This window comes from Bidens hawaiensis, unplaced genomic scaffold, assembly GCF_021521415.1.
Source record: "Bidens hawaiensis isolate Kalapana, Puna unplaced genomic scaffold, B.hawaiensis_p1.1 tig00001521_1, whole genome shotgun sequence".
Lineage (NCBI taxonomy): Eukaryota > Viridiplantae > Streptophyta > Magnoliopsida > Asterales > Asteraceae > Bidens > Bidens hawaiensis.
Window position 1 is genome coordinate 2288269 of NW_027491087.1, and position 20105 is coordinate 2308373.

A 20105-nucleotide genomic window follows, 5' to 3' on the forward strand; every position below is an offset into this window, starting at 1 on the left:
GTGGTAAATGTATGCCTTATGTGATTTATGTGATAGTGATTGAGAATCTGAATGAATGTTTGTCGATACATGAACGATCTTCAGATATTACATGTATCACCAGGAAAGGAGAGTTTTATATAAGGTTCATGAAAGATACATGAATGATTAAAAGTATGTATGAAAGTATATAATAAAATGTATGTGTAAAGAAGTGAAAGTATGGTTGTACGGAAAGAAGGGACCATACCCTACCAATATATGAGATAAAAAGGTACAAACTCTAATAATATCTGAGATAGAAGGGACCAAAACCTACAGATATATGAGATAAAAGGGACCAAACCCTAATAATATCTGAGATGGTAAAGGTAGTTATGTATGTAGTATGAAAGTATGAAAGAATGTATGTACGAAAGGAAGGTCAACATGTAAAGTATATAATATACATCTTCAGATGCGTATATGAAAGTTAGTGTATGTATTGTATTTTAACTGATTAACTAGAACTCACTCAACGTAGCAAACTTTTAGTATGCACGCAGGTAAATAGACTGAGACAGCTGGCTTTAGGGGGACACATGGCAGGATCTGAAGAGGCTGGTGTAACACCCCGTTTCCTGTTTTGGTTAATAAAATAATAATAGTAATTATTATGAGTTGGGCGTGTGTTGGGTTAAATAAATATGGGTAATGGACTTGGGTAATTAAGGAAGAAAGAAAGACCATGGGCTTAAGCCCATGAACCATTATATATAAACAATATTATCCACTAAATCCATTCATTTCACCCATTCAATACACCATCCAAAACACACACTTAAGCTCTCTCTCTCTCTCTCTCTCTCTCTAGAAGAAATAACAAGAAGAAACCGAGCATCGATCCGAGGTAATGATAGTATGTTACTATATGGATCCTAACCCGCTAGATCTAGTCACTAAACGACGAGCCGACATCCTAAACCGTTAAAGTCACGAGATCCGAATGGAATCGGGTATAAACATATCAAAAGACGAGCTTAGGGGTCAACATAGCTCATATCTGGATCGAACGGGACGAAAAACGGTGGAAAAACGGGTGAGGTCTCGCTTTTCCTGCGAGATCTCGGTTTTCCGGTGATGGCGGTGCCGAAAAACGGCATACAGGATAAGGAATGTTAGAGAATGTTTTGCTGACCTAACCCTAGGCGCGTGTAACGAATTCGCTATATAATTCGTTATGAAAAACTAATGAATGAGCCCTCATTCGTTAGGCTCATTTGCTATGCCAATTCGTTACGGAAGAATAACGAATTAGTTAAGGAAGAATAATTAGCTACATTCGTTAAGTCATTCGTTATATCATTCATTACGAAGAACTAACGAATGAAACCTCATTCGTTGGAAGGTTCATTCGTTAGCCAGACCAAATGAATGAGTCCATTCGTTATAAAGGCCAGTTCGTTATAAAGAGTCATTCGTCATAAGGGTCAATTCGTAATAAAGGCCAATTCATTATGAAAGTCAATTTGTTATGAAGTAACGAATGAGTCCATTCGTTATTAAAGACAGAAGCAACGAATGAGCCCCCATTCGTTAAAGAACTGGATAACGAATTAGACTTTGAAAGAATGACAACTTAAAAAAATGATTTAATTACATAGAAGCTCTTGGACTTTATTAATTGATGAAAGATACCTTAAAGAATTAATGGGTTAACAATAAAATATTAATAAATAATTCTAACCCCAGCCAGGGGCTCTGCCCCTTGGACCCCGCTAGGGGCGGCAGCCCGTAGAACCCCGCTAAAAGGGGCGCTGCCTCCGGACCCCCGTTCTTCGAGAGTTATAATTAAACTAGAAACGTGATATGGGTAGTGATAGTTAACTGATACGTGTAATTTTTATACATTTAGTCGCGCACAGCTAAAGAAAGGAATAACCATTAACGATGAACGTAACAGGACGCATGTGAGTTTCTAGCCCCATTTCCTTGTTATGTTTTCGGGGTTGTGTGCATACTCAATGTGATTAGTTAATAAGCTTACCCTGAGTGGTAAGTGTATGAATGGATGTTATATGTGATAAATATTATAATCTGAATATGAATGAAAGCTTTTCGGTATGTGAACGATCTTCGGATATTTCACGTATCGCCAAGGGAGGTAAGTGTAGAACATGTAATCGTGTACGAATTATTGATAAAGCAGGATAGGTACAAAATTGTATGAATGTAAGTATGAAAGTATGGTAGAGCGAAGGTAGGGAACATACCCTAATAATATATGTGAATGTAGGGAACATACCCTAATAATATATGCGAATGAAGGGAATAGACCCTAATAACATCCTACGAATGTAGGGAACATACTCTAATCTGCGAGTGTAGGGAACATACCCTAATAAAATCTGTGAAGGTTATATGACGAAATGTATGTATATATGTATGTATGAAAGAAAGAATGAAAGTATGAAAGCACGAAGAAAGGTAAAAAGCTAAGTATGCTATATGTATCTTTGGATGCATATATAAGTAAGTATATGGATGTATTGTATGTTACCTATATTAAATAAAACTCACTTAGCGTAGCTGACTTTTATTATGCACGCAGGTGAATAAATTGAAGCAGTTTGCTTGAGGGAAGGACACATGGCGGGATTGAAGGGACTGCATCCAAAAACGTTTTGTCATGATGTTTTAAATAAACTATTTATGTTTTGTTTTTAAGGCAAGTACCGAATGATTGTAATGAATGTTTGAAGTTTTATTTATTCTGCGAAAGTTTTAATTAACTCTGATATGTAGAACTGTGTTTATGAGTAAATCCAACGCCGACGTAGGGAATCGGGACCGGGGCCTTAGAGTATCAAGAGTTATAGATAGACTTATATGTTACCTTATTAAGAGTTACAAGCAGACATAGACTAAAGATTTTGATTTTTTTGATAAAAATGTTTACCGACCAATAGAATCACAAATTTAGTGTACAAGGAAGGTTTTACCTATTTGTAACATATTTGTGTAATCTGAGTTATGTAATTTCTGTAATTTTAATATAAATTGTAATTGTATTAACAATATATGATAATTTTGTTGACTGTATTTCACTTAATGGTTTAAGTTTAAAATTTTCATCAATTAGATGTGTAATACGCAAGACTCAAACTAGTAGTCAAATAAATACCCTTGTGCATTTATATTAACTAACATGACATGGATATCACTTAAATATATCCCTTATGGTCATAGGGTTAGGGTTATGGTTGAAGTCTAATTAACAGTATAATTTATTAAGAAGGAAAATTGGATATTAATAATCCCAACTATCAACAATAATCCCAACTAACAATGTGACCGTAATAATCCTAACTATCAGTTTTGTTACCAATAACAATCCCAATTAAATAAAACAGTTAACTTCGTTAATTATGGATGACATGGCGCGTGACGTGGTGATTACTTGGCGGGTGAGGTGTACTTTTTCATTTTACTTTAAATCTTAAATATACATATCAAATTCTGATATCCTCTCAAAGAAAATTAAGCTAGTTCGTTTCTACAGCCAACTCTTCTAATCGTTCTGTATCTTTCAATCCTCTCAAAGAAAATTAACCCGGTAATTTATATTTAGATTTTTCAACTCGTCCAGAAGTTTCAGACTCAACCCAGTTTGAACAATAACCACCTTGTTTAACAGTCACATGCCACGTCACGGGTCATGTCATCAATAATTAACGGAGTTAACTATTTTATTTAACTGGGATTGTTATTGGTAACAAAACTGATAGTTGGGATTATTACCGATCACATTGTTAGTTGGGATTATTATTGGCCAATGGTGGATAGTTGGGATTATTAGTATCCAATTTTCCTATTAAGAATAACTAGATTATTATTCCTTTTTTCTTTAAAGTATAGTCTATGCCCTAATTAAGGCTATGTTTATCAAATCATTATATTTGTTATTGACGTTATAGAGTCGGTGGTTTTTTGTTTGTTTTAACCTAAATAGCGTTTTCCAAACTTAAAATTGGAGTCAAAAGTTATGCTTTATATATTCGTAAATCGTATGCAAACCATCAAGGCTAGCTCATGTTGTTTTCACTTTCTTCTTCTCCAAAATCGACTTTATTAGGTACATCATGTAAAATAAGTAATTTCTATTTTATATATATTTTTGGGCATGCATGAATTAACTTATATTTATAGGGAGTAACGGCCAGTTTTGATTTTTAAACATGTTTTAACCTACTGAATATAATTAATAGAAAACGCTCTATAATATTATTTCTTTTGTAACTTTAGTAAATAATTGAATAATATTTCTGTGTCATCCCTTCCATTCTACAGTACCTTAGTTAAAATTCTTCAAATTTTTAATGGTTTTTTTAAATCACTTTGAACATCGGGTACGTATATACTTTTTTTTCTTCTTGTGAATAGAGACGCTTCTCTATCAGAAAATGGTTTAAAAATGGAGGTGTAGAAGTCACTAAGGCTGCGGATTGTGGGCTAAGTATCAAAAGGCCAATTGTTCTAATGTAGCCACATGGCTTTTCTTACGAAAGAGTGCGCATTCGAGTCTCGTTCGTGACAAAATGTCATATGCGAGCTATGAGTTTTACCACGGTGGGCTTTCATGTGGTAAATTTCCACTGAAATTGATAGCAGGCCGGGTCACCAACGTTGTCATCGATCTCGTGGTTGGCCTTTTGCTAATTAATTTACCTGGGTTGTTGGGTTTTGTTGGTTGTTCCACATAGTAAGGGCAGCAAAATGGGGCCACATGGGCACTTTAACACTACACACCGCGCCAAGGGGAGGTGAGGCGTAGCCACCTTGACCCTTTTGACTAGACTTTGAGGTGGGGTCCACCCAATTTTCTCCGATCATTTTTTTTAGTATCTACGTAAACCACGGCACAGTTATTAATGGATGTTTTAGTTAAAACACATTGTTTACATGGCAGTGATGTGAAGCCTTAATTAGTTTCTCATAGTTAGCCCACAAAATATGACGAAATGTGATAACGAAATCAGTTAAGTAAAATATTTATTTTCATTCAATACACAATTTATTTATATTGTTTTTAAAGTTTTGTTCTATGGATGATGAAGACGCGAATCATCTTTTGGGGAGTTGTCCGTTTTTTCGACCATTTGGGAAGATGTTTGTGGGTGGGTCAAAATTTCTAGCCCGGGTGCTTTTATGGAAGTCAAATCAACTTTGTTTTTTGAGAAAGATTGAAGTTCCAATAAGGTGAAAGGAAATTGCTTATTATTATTATCTTATTCGCTACGTTGTGGGGCTTATTGTGTAATCGTAACGAGAAGATTTTTGACGAGAATACTATTTTGTTTCAGAAAGTATTGGATGATATAAAAGAATTGGCTTTCTTGTGACGCTCTATACAAACTAAGACTTCTATAAGAGAGTGAAGGTTATCAGGTTATGGTTTGATTTTAACCTTAATAGAAGGATGTATTAGGTGTTTTGGATTAGCTCTTTATGTCTTTTTTATGTTTTTTTATTTGTTTCTGAGATTTTGTTAATCTGTATTCTTTTTTATGTTTTTTTATACAAGTCTTGCTGTTAAAACCAAAAAAAAAAGTGTATCACCAATAAAGTATGTTTTGATTTCGTAATATTAAAAAATGCTTTGTTCTGGATAACTCAGTTTTCAATAAAGATATTAAGAGGTAGAAAAACAATTAAACATAATACCTTATTAATTTTTATTATTATAGGCCTAAATTATATGTTAATGAAATTTAAAACCAAAAAAAAAAAACAAAATCAAAGGGCATTTTCTATCTCCAATAATTTGAATTTACTATTACAATAAAAACCCTAGATGTGTAAAATGGTTTGGGAAAAAATATGTGTATATTTCTTAAAGATATACGGAGTATAAGTTTAGGGCTTAATCAAATCTTGACGAATTAACCTTAAACAAAAATAAAATGATAAAAGATAAAATAGAAGAAACAAGTATCTAGTTATCATCAAACTGAAACATAAAACTCTTGAATGGGTACATTTAGGCAAATCCAACAAGACAGAAATATATGCATCTAACTCAAAAACATGCATGTGCCATAATGCATATGCATCTAAATGACCAGCTTTTCAACCATAAAAAGTTAAGTATCAGAAACAAAACAAACGCGGTTCCTAAATCCGTGTTGCTGTCAAAACACACACACAAAACACATAGAGGACTAGAAAAGAAGATAGCACCAGAAAGTATGTTTATCCTTAAAGAGTGTAGTGTCCTAATCAAGAGGTACTTGTTTTGAATCGGAACTTTCAACTCAGGTAACCTTGTTAATCCTAGTGTTTCTTACACATACTCCACAAATCTAGTACCCTATTAAAGGCATCTTTCTGTATCTTCACCTTTATTTAGTATGTATAGGGTTTTTAGATTGCCCCATCACCTACTAACAACTCCATTTAAAAAGAGTTGACCTTTTAATTAAGGGACAAATCCTGCTTCACAACACACACAATGTATCTTCGGCTGCTTTCGGAGGACGTCATGTACAAGGATGGGTTCATACAAAGAAAAGACGTTTTTTTTTCCGTAAGAGGGGCGGCCAGGACGGCCAAACATGTGTACGTTGACCAGATAGTCGTATTTAAGCTTCTCATTGAAGATGCTCTTATATGATATATGCTATTATAACATGATTAGGTAGGTATAAAGTTAATCATATTTAATTAAGAAATGGTTTTAAAGTAAACCTTATATATGGAATACACATTGTACTAACTCATGCTAAACTTCAACTGCCAAAGTTTATGACTTGAAGGTTTAATGAACATGATTAGAATACTGATTAAAAATTCCTACAAAATGATTGTGGTTATAATAAACTACTGTGGGGTATATATTAATGTATTATAAAGGTGGTTCACATAAATGTATATTACAGCGCACAAAAGTTAACTCTTCACATGCATTTACTGGGCAGAAGATGTTGAACCATCAATGAATTAAAACAATATATATACACATAAAAAACCACAACCAAACAGCCGCTCTTATGGCTTAACTAGCTTCTTCATGACCATTTTCCCAATGTATTTTTTTTCAGTCGGTTATTCGCGATTCATTTGTTCAAGTTTATGAGATGTTGAAGGAATTATATATGTTCATACTGATTCAGAATGAAAAAAACACCCAAGCAGATGGCTACGAATTAAGTTACCAGTTTCTTATTCTTCTGAGAAGGGGGTGGATTCACTTTTGTTTGCATGAAAAGAAAATGTTACTCTTCTATTTACAGTCCTTGGGATTTGTACTATACATGTGTATATATGTTTACATATGGGTGTGTATATATATATGGACATGACCCTAATTGAATGAAACATGGAAATAAGCATCCATACACATGCATATCCATACATGCATGCATGTATGTTTTTATATATGTACAATTACAAGTATAAAATGAAATAACAATATGTAAATAAGGAACATAATATTTAAAAAAAATCATAATAAGAGCTTATTAGTACACTTGTAATTTGTAATGCATCAGTAATTATGGATATTAGAAAAAGTAAGCACAAAAGGTTCTAGGGTTTCATTATTTTGTACCATCTAACAATTCTTTTATTGATTATATCTTCTAGGTTCCGTTGTTTACTTCAAATTCTAAAATGAGACAGATTTACAATCTCATGCCGTATACAAACAACAGAAATCATAAAACAGAATATTAAATAATCTTTTTCTGGTAAACCTACGAGACACATATGACATAACATATGTATACGATATAATTATAAAATATTATTAAATAATGAAGTAAAATATGGCTGGGAAGAGAAAAGAGAACCCTATAGCAACCTCGAAACCGGCAAACAATTACCAGGTAAAAGCAACCTCGAGTTCAAAAACCAATCAAAAAGTCATGCCAAATTGAAATCTGGTCTGTGAATTATATATATTATATATTAATAATATTATTAAACAAGCACAAGAGAACCCAATGCAACCATACAAATGCAGCAGAATGCAAGAATCACTGCTAAAAGAAGCTGGAGGAACAAAAGGAAATAGTCAACTTATAAAAATATTTACATTTTGTAAAAAGAGAAAAAAACATTTTTAAAGCCTTATAACAGATTTTACATAACAAAGCAACCATTATATTTTGAATATAGTATGTGTAACTGGGGATATTATAATCAAACAATCATATTTTCGTGTGGAGTATCTTTCATTTATAAAATAAACTGTACTTTTTTGTAGTTTATTTGTTTGTGGAATATTGTTTTTATTAATTTTGTCACATGAATGAAGAATCTTGTTGTTCATTTTAATATTCATAACTATGTATTTATAAGGGTTTATAACGTCCCAATTTCTGCAAAGAGATGCTAATAAAAAGAATTAATTACTGACTGAAATTCCAATAAATAAACATTAAATTACATCTCATAAGTCATAAACCATCCCAAACACCTTCAATTTCCATACACTTTTGTCGTACCTTTAACAGATCATATTTTAATGAGTATTCAAAACTTAAAAAACATTATTAACCTACTAAAATCTAATTAAATGTAGTATTAATGCCTTCTTGTTAGAATAAACAAAAGTTCATACCAATAATTAGGATTTCATGAGTTTTCAAGATCTTGGTGGTGGGAAGAATTGCGTACCCGCCATGAATGCACTAAACGGCGTCGGATAAGTCGAAGCCGGATCGATAAAACTGACCGCCTGATTAATATTCCCGGTGGGCTCAGTAGGAGCAGCCGTCGTGCCCGAAGTAATAAGATTAAGCTGTTGAAGCTGCCCGGCACCACCACCGGACGAACTACCTTCACCAGAGTGGTGGTATCGACCCTCCGGACCATGATCATATAATATTCCCTTGAAAACATGTCCGCCGATGCTCACCGCTGTCTGATAAGCCAATTGCTCCTCCGCCTCGTCCATTGCACTCATTCTAACGCAACGAAACACCGCGGGAGAACTCACTTCCGCGGGAAAGTTACCTACTTCTAACCCTGTATAATAAAAAATAATAATTTATATTCATTAGTATAAAAGTAAATCAATTTATATTTAAACTAGAGAATATGAGTAATATTTGTCGTTAAATAAATTTAGAAAAAAGGAAAATAGGTCAACTATGGAGGATTGGAGGGTAGCATGATGTACACACAGTGAAACCACACTTAACTATGTGTATTCATATTTCACATACTTTTACATAGATATTAGGCCGGTGTTTAATAGATATAGACACAATAGCCCAGATTTCAAAGCATAAACAAGTCTTGAATTATGAAGCTAATCTACACATATAGATTAATATTAACTCCATCAAATCATAAATCAATATTGGTAAACAAAAAACAATATTATTTTCCCAAACACAGCTCAATTATTGGACCGAATATTTCGTTTGTTTCTTGAACCTTCGGACTGTCGAAACTTATTTACCTGAAGTGTTGTGATGTTGTGAACCAGGCAAGATCACACCCATACCGCCACCGCCGCCGCTACGGCTGCCGGAAACAACAACACCTCGGTTAACATTAACATGATCTTCTCTTGGTCTCTTGGGAGTTTGAGTATCACTACCAGAAGCTCTCATCACCAAACTCAACTGCTGGTTGCCTGAGGTCTGATGAGCTAAAGACATGAGTTGTTGCTGTCGTTCACGGCGTTTGGCAGCCGGAACCCATGTGCTTTTAACGTGAGTTTGACACTGAAGCCCACGGCTTTTGCAGCAAGTTCTGCACCGCATATGTTGACAGTCTTTTTTTGCTTGGTTTCCACAATCTTGACAATTCATTCCGCCGCTACCGTACACTCCTTGCCTCATACCTTTAGTAATAATAATATTATTATTATTATTATTATTATTATTATTATTATTATTATTATGTTCATGATTCTGCTGCCATAATTCAAAACTTTTGTTGTAGATCTCGTTCTTGAACAGATACAAACTGTAAGGACTGATTATATTGTTGTTATGTTCTTGATCTAGATTGTTTTGATGATGGTCTCGATGATGGTTTTGATGGTGGTTTTTGTAAACTTTACCAAATCCAATTCCGGGTTCTAGTGAGAAAAATCCAGACATGCTTGAAGAAGAGACAAGCTGCTTCCAAACCTATGTTCAAAGATCAAACACAAATCCATAGCAGAAAATAAAAGAAATTAAAATTAAATAAAGGGTTGTGAATTTATGTGGCAATGGAGAGTGTAGGGGTCGGATTGTGTCAACTACTCAAAGATCTAGGTTGGGGGGGTTAACATCTAAATCTTTTTATGGATTTTTCTTTTCTTTTTTTTTTCTCCCCTACCTAGCTACTTGTGTGTGTGTATGAAATATAGCGTGTTATGAGAGAGGTAATTATAGACTCCTATCATCACTTTTTGAAATTATATTTTATGTTTTATACTATGCTAAATAACAATGTTTTAAAAACATATTTCTTATTCGTATTGAATGTAATTTAAAAATGGTATGACCAGTTGAATCAGGATGTACCGGGAAATTAAATTAGGTAAAAGGTTAGATATTATGTTGTAACTAGATTTTTTACCCAGCAGAGCTGGGCAGGTTGGTAAACTCGGATAATTTTAAAACCTAAACGTTACAGGTTCCAAAAGTTGAGCTGGTAAATTGACGTGAATTCGATCGTTTTCGTTGACATGCGTTAATGACTGTAATTAAAACCAAATATAAAACAAAAAATTATAAAACTTGAGGTGAACCGACGGGGTGACGTTGGTTGGTAAAATTCGAGCGTTGGTAAAACCCGGCCGTTGTTGATCCCGAAACTAAAACAAAAAAAACGACAAAAAGATTTGACGTTCGGTCGGTTACGTTACGTTAGTTACGACCGTTTTCGATCCGAAATTAAGACAAACACATAGAACGACAAAAAAAATTGACGTTTAGTCGGTTAACGTTACATCGTTACGAGGACTAAACTAAAAAAATTAAAAAAAAAACAAAATTTATGGATTAGTTTGGTGCCGCCAAGTGGCCCAGTAGGGCACTTGCGGCACCAAACTTCTTCTTTATATTATATAATAATTTCATATAAATACAGTTATAACAACTCATATAACATCCCAAAAGTACATTAATAAATATCACACATAAATCAAACATTACACATAAACAATGGACGAGTCAAATAGGAAGTTTTACTTTGTATACAAAATTAATCAATTACAAAAGATGTAAAGAAACCAACCTTTGATTGGCAGGATACAAAATCTATACGTTAACGAATCATCGTTATTGTGTTTACTTGTTTCAATTTTATCCACTAGGTTAAAAGTAATTTTTAAAAAATATAGGCCGTAAAAAAATATCAAAAATCTCTTGGATTTAAAACCGGATTCTAGCAAATCGTCCGAAAATACCTGGCTCTAAATACTTTTGCCTAACTGAAATTTGGTATAATTGGTTCAACCGGCTAGTACGTACCAGTTTTCAAAACACTACTATATACTATTGATAGATTTATATTCCAAGACAAAAAAAAAGTATTACTTTTATAAAAAAAATATTTTATTACATCTTTATATTCTAATAAAGTAAAATAACTGTGGACATTTGTTATCATTTGGATAATTCTCACAATTTTTTTACTTCAAAACTAATGTCTTAATTAACCCTAATATATGTAATAGATTAATAAGTATTCACTTTACTTTTACACTTTATTTTGACAGAATTACAAATTTTGTCCTTTAAAAAAAGCCAAATTACGATTCGTGTCCTTTTTTAAGTTTCCTTGCAAGCGGTATCCTTTAAACATTTTTTTCCTACACGTTATGTCCTTTACGCTAACTGGGTTAGAAAAACTCAGTTAAATACCCTCACGTGAGGCGCATGTGAAGGCAATTTTGTCTTTTCGCCTGTACCTGCAGATTAAATACAATATACCTTTATTTTTTAAAACAAGAAACCCTCTCCATCACCATCTCCAAATCTTTCTGTAGCTTCTTCAGCCTCCATAGCCGCCACCAACAAGCAACCACTAACCCACCACCAGCTAAGTACGCCGCCATGCGCTACCACACCACCATCTAGTACGCCGCCGCCACCATCATCTATAACGGACACTGTCACCACCGTCTCAAACGCCCCTCTGTCTACCCAAATTCCGACAAAACCACCATCGATATTGCCGAAAAAACGTGGAGCACCACTTGCAAACCCCACTGGCCGCCAGTGGTCTTCCCCCCCCCCCTTCTCTCTCACACACACACACACTTTCCGGAAAAACGTGGACCACCTCCGGCTGTGAGGACTTTCAAAACATCACTAGCTACCGTGAGGGGTAATATTCTGTACGAACCGCAATACCAAAATCATCCATAGTCAACCCCTAACCCCGTCATCAATGAATCACAGATCTACAAATCCGCGTATATAAATCATAGATCTGCAAATCGATTTTCCCTTCACCTGACTTTCTTTCTTCTTATCAAAATGGTATTAGTTTAAGGCAATGGTGGGTGTCCGACCACCAAAAACCTCGTCGTGCATCATCTTCATTTATCACAGCAACGGATCCTTTAGATCCGGCCCGAATTCCAACTCTTTACCATATCCAAATGCACACCCAGGCTAGCTCCGGACCCATGTTAAACCTCTAGAAGTTGAATCGTCGTTGGTTTGGTTGTGGCGTGGTCATAGTCAACGATGACGGTGGTGGTCACATGTGGCCAGATTTACTGTTTTACCCGAGATGGGCTTTTGTTTTAGCCGGATTTACTATTTTACCAGAGATGGGCTTTTGTTTCTGCCGGATTTAATGTTTTAGTGGAGATGGGATTTTTTTGGTCGCCAGATTTGATGGTTCGCGGTGGCAGTGGTGATGGTAACACGGACGGTGGTGGTGGTGGTTGAATGAAGAAGGAGGAGGTACAGGGGAAAAGACAAAAATGCCCTCACATGCGCCTCACGTGAGGGTATTTAACTGCGTTTTTCTAACCCAGTTAGCGTAAAGGACATAACGTGTAGGAAAAAAATGTTTAAAGGATACCGACTGCAAGGAAACTTAAAAAAGGACACGAACCGTAATTTGGCTTTTTTAAAGGACAAAATTTGTAATTCTATCCTTTATTTTTAATATATATATAAATTTTTATAAAAATAAATATTAACATATTATGTTACTATATATTACAAAATACTTTGTGAAATCCAAACACCAACAACAAACATGTTTGTCAAATATTGAAAAAAATATAATTTCAAATTTTATTATTAACATATTATACTATGTATATTGGTGAAGATTGTAGAGAAAAACAAAACTCGAATGTGCTTTTCAGTTTACAAAGTAATTTTTGTAATCATTAAATTATAAATATATGCTTAAAAGTCGATACATTTTTTTTAAATCAATCCATTTATCTATTATTATTATTAATGTAAATTGTCATATAAATTTATAAATTAAATATATATGTTTTTAATCTATCCATTTGTTTTTTCAGTTAATTTAGTAAATTATATATATGTTAAAATGTAATTATTGTAAATACCAATCACTTTCAGACATAACAAAGCTTATCATATTTAATTTCTTAGTTTTTTTTGTTAATGATTGTTTCGGGTTTTTTATGGAACTTTGATTTGATTTTTAGGGGTCAAAAGTTGGTAAATAGATTGTTTAGTACAAGTTAACTACATTTATGCCAAAATTTGTTACGGGTCAAACACGGGAAATTTGAGTGGTTTAAAAAGTTTGAGAATGCAAATAAATTATCGTCAAATTTGTTATGGGTTCAAAGTGTTGACTTGGAAATGTCAAACGAGTGAAAGTGAGAATTTTAAACATGATTCGGGTTTCAAATTTATTTTCAAGGAAATTTTTGAAAATAATCAAAATGTTCAAGATATGGCAAATTGACTATTTTTCCTTCGAATATTAAAATGAGAAAATTACCGTTTGAGTCCCTGGGGTTATACGGCAGACTCACACTGGATCCCTGAAAAAAAAATTGAACTTCATGAATCCCCGTCGTTTAAAACTTGAACACGCTGAGTCCCTCACTCTAACTTCTGTTAACCTGGACGTTAGATGGAGGGTTATTTTTGCCAATTCCGTTAGATAGAGGGTTAGTTTTGCCAATTCCTATTTCTATTACATTTACCCAGTGTAAAACTTAATTTACCCTAACCAAAATTGCAGTCGACGTACAGCCATCGTTCCCCCATGTTCTTCATACATCAGAATCGTTGGTCTTCAACGTGAAATTGAAACAAAGATTAGGGTTCTCCTTCTTCTTCAACATTGTTGGTCTTCTTCTCCGTTCTCCATCTTCTTCGTTCTCCATCTTCTTCCATGGGCCTTGGAGCATGAAGGATTCGTCTTCCTGACGAGGAATTTTCTGTCGTCGGCACTAACAGTAAGTTCCAAATTAGGGTTTTTTTGTGTGTTATTTGTTCAAGTTATAAACAATTTTGTGTTGTTAGTTCAAGTTATAAACAAAGATTGATTTTTTTTCTTTTAGTTACAAATGATAACAACCTGTTTACGTTTAATATTTTCCATGGGGGCGAGTTTTCTCAATTTCCCGGTAGAGCCTACGGGGGGAGGTCGATCAGTTTTCATCGATAATGTGGAGGTTGGAAAAATTGGTATGGGTGATTTGCTCGATATGGCAAGGAATTTAGGATATCCTCCTAACGAGGTACTTTACTTTCATTATAGAGAACCGAATGTTTGTATAGACTGGGGTATACATCCACTATGTGATAAATTTGATTTTATGAAAATTTTTGACATTGTCAAAGGTGGAATTAAGGTGGTTGATATATATGTGGAACATGGGCATTCAAGTTTGATAAACAATGCATCGTTTGCTTCCCAAAATCAGTTTGAAAATGAAAAGGGACACGAGGTAGTTGATGTTGATATAGAATACACATCAAATAGGTTGAATGAGGAAGAGGGTAAGGAAACTGATTCACATGAATCGGGGTCATATGAAACTGAGGATGGCTCAGATTACACTATTGAAGAAATTGGTTATGAGTATTTAGAAGATGTAGAAGTGGATATGACAGTCTTCAAAAATAATGTTGATGCCGATGTCGTTGAAGTTTATAATGCCACGGATAATGCACTAAATGATTATGAAGATGACGAACATGAGAAAAGTCTTGAGTTTGACATTGTGTATAGTGATGAAGATAATTCCACTGTGTTGAATACGGTGAAACAGAGGATAAGAAGGAAAGCAATTAGTGCTGGGCCTTGGAGTGATGTATGCCCATTCTATGTTCGTCAGTTAATTGAAGATAAGGATACGATGAATGAAATGGTTAAAACATATGCAGTGGCCTCATGAAGAGATCTTTACATTAAGAAAAATGACAATATAAGATATAGAGTAGTGTGTTTGGGTAAGAATCCTACTTTAATTAGTGGTGAGGGTTCAAACCTGCCAACTGGGGAAAACCTTAAGGCTCAAAGTGCAAAAAAAAAAGGAAAACTAAACCCACTTGTCCTTGGGCAATGCAGATCTCAAGACGATCCATTTCAGATCAGTGGTGTGTGAAGACAATCTCCCACAAACATCAGTGTCTTCAAACTAGGGTTGTTGGGCTATACACAATGGGCGCCATAGCAAAAGAGGTAGAGTTGGACATTGAAAGCAATCCTACAATCCCTGTTAAATATCTTCAAGACAAAATCCAAAAGATGCATCAGATCCATGTTTCAGAAGTGAAAGTGAGAAGAGCAAAGAAGATTGCTAATGATAAAAAGGATGGTGATTATATACAACAATATGGTGTGCTAAGAGCCTACCTTCAACAACTGCTAAAAGCTAACCCCGGTAGCCATGTTAAAATAGATGTCGAACCATGTCATGACCCTAGCAGTCCTACTAGGCAATTCAGGAGGGTTTATATTTGTTATGGTGCTACAAAGAGAGGATTTCAAATGTTGGGAAGAGAATTTTTTGGGCTAGATGGATGTTTTATGAAAGGCCCATTTCCAGGTCAAATCTTGACTTCAGTAAGTATTGATGGTAACAACTGTATTTATCCGGTTGCTTTTGCACTAGTGGAAGCTGAAACTATGCACTCATGGACATGGTTCTTAGAGTGCCTTAGAGATACTCTTGAGTTGCCCACCGATGCTAACTTCACTTTTATTAGTGACCGTCAAAAGGTAATGTTGTTAATGTTGTTTTCTAAGCTATTTTGTTGCTGTTAATGCGGTTTCTTATGTTGTTTATGCTGATTATGTGCTGTTTTTTATGTTGTCAATGCTGATTTTGTGCTGTTAATGCTGTTTTTTTTTGTTGTAAATGCTGTTTTTTATGCTATCAATGCTGTTTTTTATGCTGCCAATGCTGATTTTGTGCTGTTAATGCTGTTTTTTGTGCTGTAAATGCTGTTTTTTTATGCTGTCAATGCTGTTTTTTATGCTGCAAATGCTGATTTTGTGCTGTTAATGTTGTTTTTTGTGCTGTAAATGCTGTTTTTTATGCTGTCAATGCTGTTTTTTATGCTGCCAATGCTGATTTTGTGCCGTGAATGCTGTTTTGTGCTGCTAATGCTGTTTTTTGTGCTGTTAATGCTGTTTTTATGCTGTATTGTTGTTAATCATGTTTTTATTTGTTATCAATGCTATTTTAGGGCTTAATTCAAGCATTAGAAAAGGTATTCCCTAGGGCTGAGCATCGGTTTTGCGTTAGACACATCCATGAGAACATGAAAAAGCAATGGCGAGGAGATGTGTTCAAAAACATGTTCTTGAAAGCAGCTGGTGCCACTTCTATCCCTTACTATTTGAAAGCTATGGAAGGAATAAAGGAAGCAGATGCTACTTTATATGATTGGCTCAACCAGATTCCAGCTAAAACATGGTCAAAAGCCCATTATTCAGGTAGGGCAAAGTCTGATATTCAACTGAATAATATGTGTGAGAGTTTTAACAAGCAATTGGTTGGAGCAAGGGACAAGCCTGTGATCACATGCTTAGAGTATATCAGAGAGTACATGACAAAGAGGATTGTCATTGTGAGAAAGATGGTGTCAAAGGTTGCAGGCCCGTTAACACCAAATTCTACAAAAACGTTTGAAGATATAAAGTCTGAGGCATCACAATTGAGTGCTCTTATGGTGGATGCTCATAATTACCAGGTAAAATACTATTACATGTCATTTCTTATTTTTATTTTGGATTCTAAAGTTGTTTTTTTATATTGATAGGTGACTAGTATAAGGTCTCAATGTGTGGTGAACGTGAAATACAAAACATGCACTTGTAGGATGTGGGATTTGACAGGGATGCCGTGTAAACATGCAGTGGCGGCTATAAATGACATGACTATCAATAATATGAATGTTGGCATACCCGAGCAATGGATGTCTGAGGCTTATTGGTTAAAAACTTGGAAAAATGTGTATGATAACCAAATTATGTCAATCCCAAGTGAAGATTATTGGATGCCTTCACAGTGTCCAACAACATTAATACCGCCAAAACATCATAAACAGGTAACTTGTTAAAACTAGTATTGTTAAATAATAAACGTGTTTAGTATTTTTACAATTAAGTGTGTGCCTTTTCATGGGATGAGAGGAACAAGAGGTCGGCTGAGGATAAAAGGAATAAAAGAGTTGAAGAGGTGGAGAAAGTGTTTTCTAAGGGAGGTAAAATGACAAGAAAAGGAAACACGGTAGCATGCGGTAAGTGTGGTGGTTTTGGTCATAATCGTAGAAGGTGCACCGGTAATGACGAGACGACAACTACCAGTGAACAACGTGGATGATAGTATTGACTTTTTTAGTGTTTTGGTATCGACTTTTTGTGTTACAATTGTGTAATGGTATTTACTTTTAGTGCTATGGTTGACTTTTTAGTGTTTTGGTAATGACTTTTTTAGTGTTTTCGTAACGACTTATTGTGTTACAATTGTGTAATGGTATTTACTTTTAGTGCCATGGTTGACTTTTTAGTGTTTTGGTAATGACTTTTTAGTGTTTTGGTATTGACCTATTGTGTAACGGTATTGACTTTTATTGTGTTAAAGTGGATTTTTTAGTGTTGAAGATTTCTCAAGGTATACTTTTTTCTTTTTTGACCATGTAATTATGTGTGCAGATAAACAAAGAAAATGTCAAATATTTGTTATCATTGTTGCACGTGATCCAAACATAAACAAGAAAATGTCAAATATTTGTTATTATTTGTTAAAAAATTGCATCACTTAAATTGGCCCGCTTCCATGTTAACACAGTTGACAAACATACAAAGATTCATGCTAACACAATTTAAATTGACAAACATTCGACTTCAAGCCTACAATTAGAATTCAGAAATTACATGTCTGCATAGTACAAATACAAACAACACAAGAACTCAAAAGATATAAACATAAACAAAGAAGAGCATCCAACTCATTCTTAAAACAATCTTCAATTTTGTGACTTCTTTAGCTTTCGTTCTTGCATACTCGTCTTTCTTGTTCATGCTCTTGACCAATGAAGGGATCCTTTCACATCCGGGACAAGTAGGAGTATCTGCCCACCTTAACCATCTACAAGAACCCTTATGTAATGAGCAACAAACCTTTATACCAACAACTGATATCATTTAAGCTACAAATATATAAATTTAGTCAAATACTGGTTGTTTTACTATTTTACCCCTAATGTATTTATCTAGCTGGAAAGTTAGTTTAAGTTTCTGTTAGTTTACTTCTTGACAGTTAATGTATTATCAATTTTTAGTAGGGAGTTTCTATATTAACAAGGACCATACATATGCATATATTTAAATCCACTTTATCTGCCAGTATTATTAGTTTGTTTAATAACTATTTTGGCCATTTTGTACCCATATGGCTTACTTCAATAGGCCAAGTCAACAACATCTAAAATGCATAAAGATGAAATTGACTTAATGTCATTAGACTATTCATTATAGTGGGTTTGTTTTGTATTTTAAAATTATGTCCAATTGTCAGACGTGACTTCTGTAATAGTCAAACCGTGTTCCCAAGTTTATGAAACAAAATTTATATGTAATTCATAACCAAGATTAAAAAAACAATTTCCCTCACAATTAACCTCAATAACTGATATCATTTAAATAATAAATAAACTAAAAAACAACTAACAGTTTTTCTTCATTTTCTTAATTAATGGAGAGATTTGAGATTTGAATTACTTACACAACACAAGTAGTCGACCAGGGTTAGCATGTGTTCGTGATATACGATAGCACGTACCCACACCACAAGAGAAAAGCAAATCTGATGCATCAACATGTGACCTTGATCTCCCAGACGAAGAAGAAGAAAGCTGTGACATTATGGATCCAATTAAAGACGAGAGTAACTTATGGATCCAATTGAGTTAGGGCTTTGATCGATTGTGAAGAAGAACATCCAGATAGTGAGGTTAGGGCTTGAATCCTGGAGAAGAAGAACATTCAGATAGTGAAGTTAGGGCTAGAATCATCGTTGTTTATTTACTGTTATAATACATGTTATAATGAATAGATTGGCAAAACTAACCCTCCATCTAACGGAATTGGCAAAAATAACCCTGCATCTAACATCCAGGTTAACAGAAGTTAGAGTGAGGGACTCAGCGTGTTCAAGTTTTAAACGACGGGGATTCATGAAGTTCAATTTTTTTTAGGGATCCAGTGTGAGTGCCCTATAACCCCAGGGACTCAAACGGTAACTTTCTCTAATTAAAATTTAATAAAATATTGCGAACACTTTCGACATATCACCCCCAAGCCTACCAATGTTTCTAACTTTTATCAAATTTGAAATATTTGTGTCAGCATTAACATATCCTTCAATTGTAATCAGAACGTTGTACGGGAAGCATGTCATGCAAAACTATGTTCAAATGAAGCAAAATATTCACAAAATTGAATGGATTAACATGTTATTTTTATGCTGTCATTATGACAAAGACAATAAGCCCCCTAAAACTTATCAAAAAAAATTTCATGGTTTAACTAAGAAAAGCATTGTTTCTGAAAAACATCTATCGTTACAATTTAATGTACTCATTTCCTTCAATGAGGGTAAATTCTTTAAATGTAAAGCTCTTTTTGTATTTAGGTTGAGTTGTTAGAACTAATATTGTATGAGAAGT

The 20105-nt window shown here is 34.3% G+C and overlaps 2 protein-coding genes across 2 annotated transcripts; one reads left to right on the forward strand and one right to left on the reverse strand.

Moving 5' to 3' along the window:
• Positions 1 to 8572: 8572 nt before the first annotated feature.
• On the reverse strand, positions 8573 to 10351 carry LOC143584269 (protein SHORT INTERNODES-like). The gene is made up of 2 exons (XM_077066359.1): positions 9428 to 10351; positions 8573 to 8988 (listed from the first exon to the last, which is right to left on the reverse strand). The coding sequence occupies exons 1-2, from the start codon at positions 10074 to 10076 to the stop codon at positions 8606 to 8608; spliced, it is 1032 nt and encodes a 343-aa protein (XP_076922474.1). The 5' UTR covers positions 10077 to 10351; the 3' UTR covers positions 8573 to 8605.
• Positions 10352 to 15122: 4771 nt separating this feature from the next.
• LOC143583954 (uncharacterized) lies at positions 15123 to 19570 on the forward strand. Its single transcript, XM_077066124.1, has 4 exons — positions 15123 to 16149; positions 16620 to 17126; positions 17196 to 17483; positions 19493 to 19570. The coding sequence occupies exons 1-4, from the start codon at positions 15490 to 15492 to the stop codon at positions 19568 to 19570; spliced, it is 1533 nt and encodes a 510-aa protein (XP_076922239.1). The 5' UTR covers positions 15123 to 15489.
• Positions 19571 to 20105: the final 535 nt, after the last annotated feature.

Excerpts from the sequence above, each read along its gene's own strand:
- LOC143584269 (XM_077066359.1), bottom strand. The coding sequence starts at position 10,076 with ATGTCTGGATTTTTCTCACTAGAACCCGGAATTGGATTTGGTAAAGTT. Across the intron at positions 8,989-9,427 it reads ACAACATCACAACACTTCAG|GGTTAGAAGTAGGTAACTTT; the intron begins GTAAATAAGTTT and ends TTTATTATACAG.
- LOC143583954 (XM_077066124.1), top strand. The coding sequence starts at position 15,490 with ATGCAGATCTCAAGACGATCCATTTCAGATCAGTGGTGTGTGAAGACA. Across the intron at positions 16,150-16,619 it reads TTATTAGTGACCGTCAAAAG|GGCTTAATTCAAGCATTAGA; the intron begins GTAATGTTGTTA and ends ATGCTATTTTAG. Across the intron at positions 17,127-17,195 it reads TGGATGCTCATAATTACCAG|GTGACTAGTATAAGGTCTCA; the intron begins GTAAAATACTAT and ends TTATATTGATAG.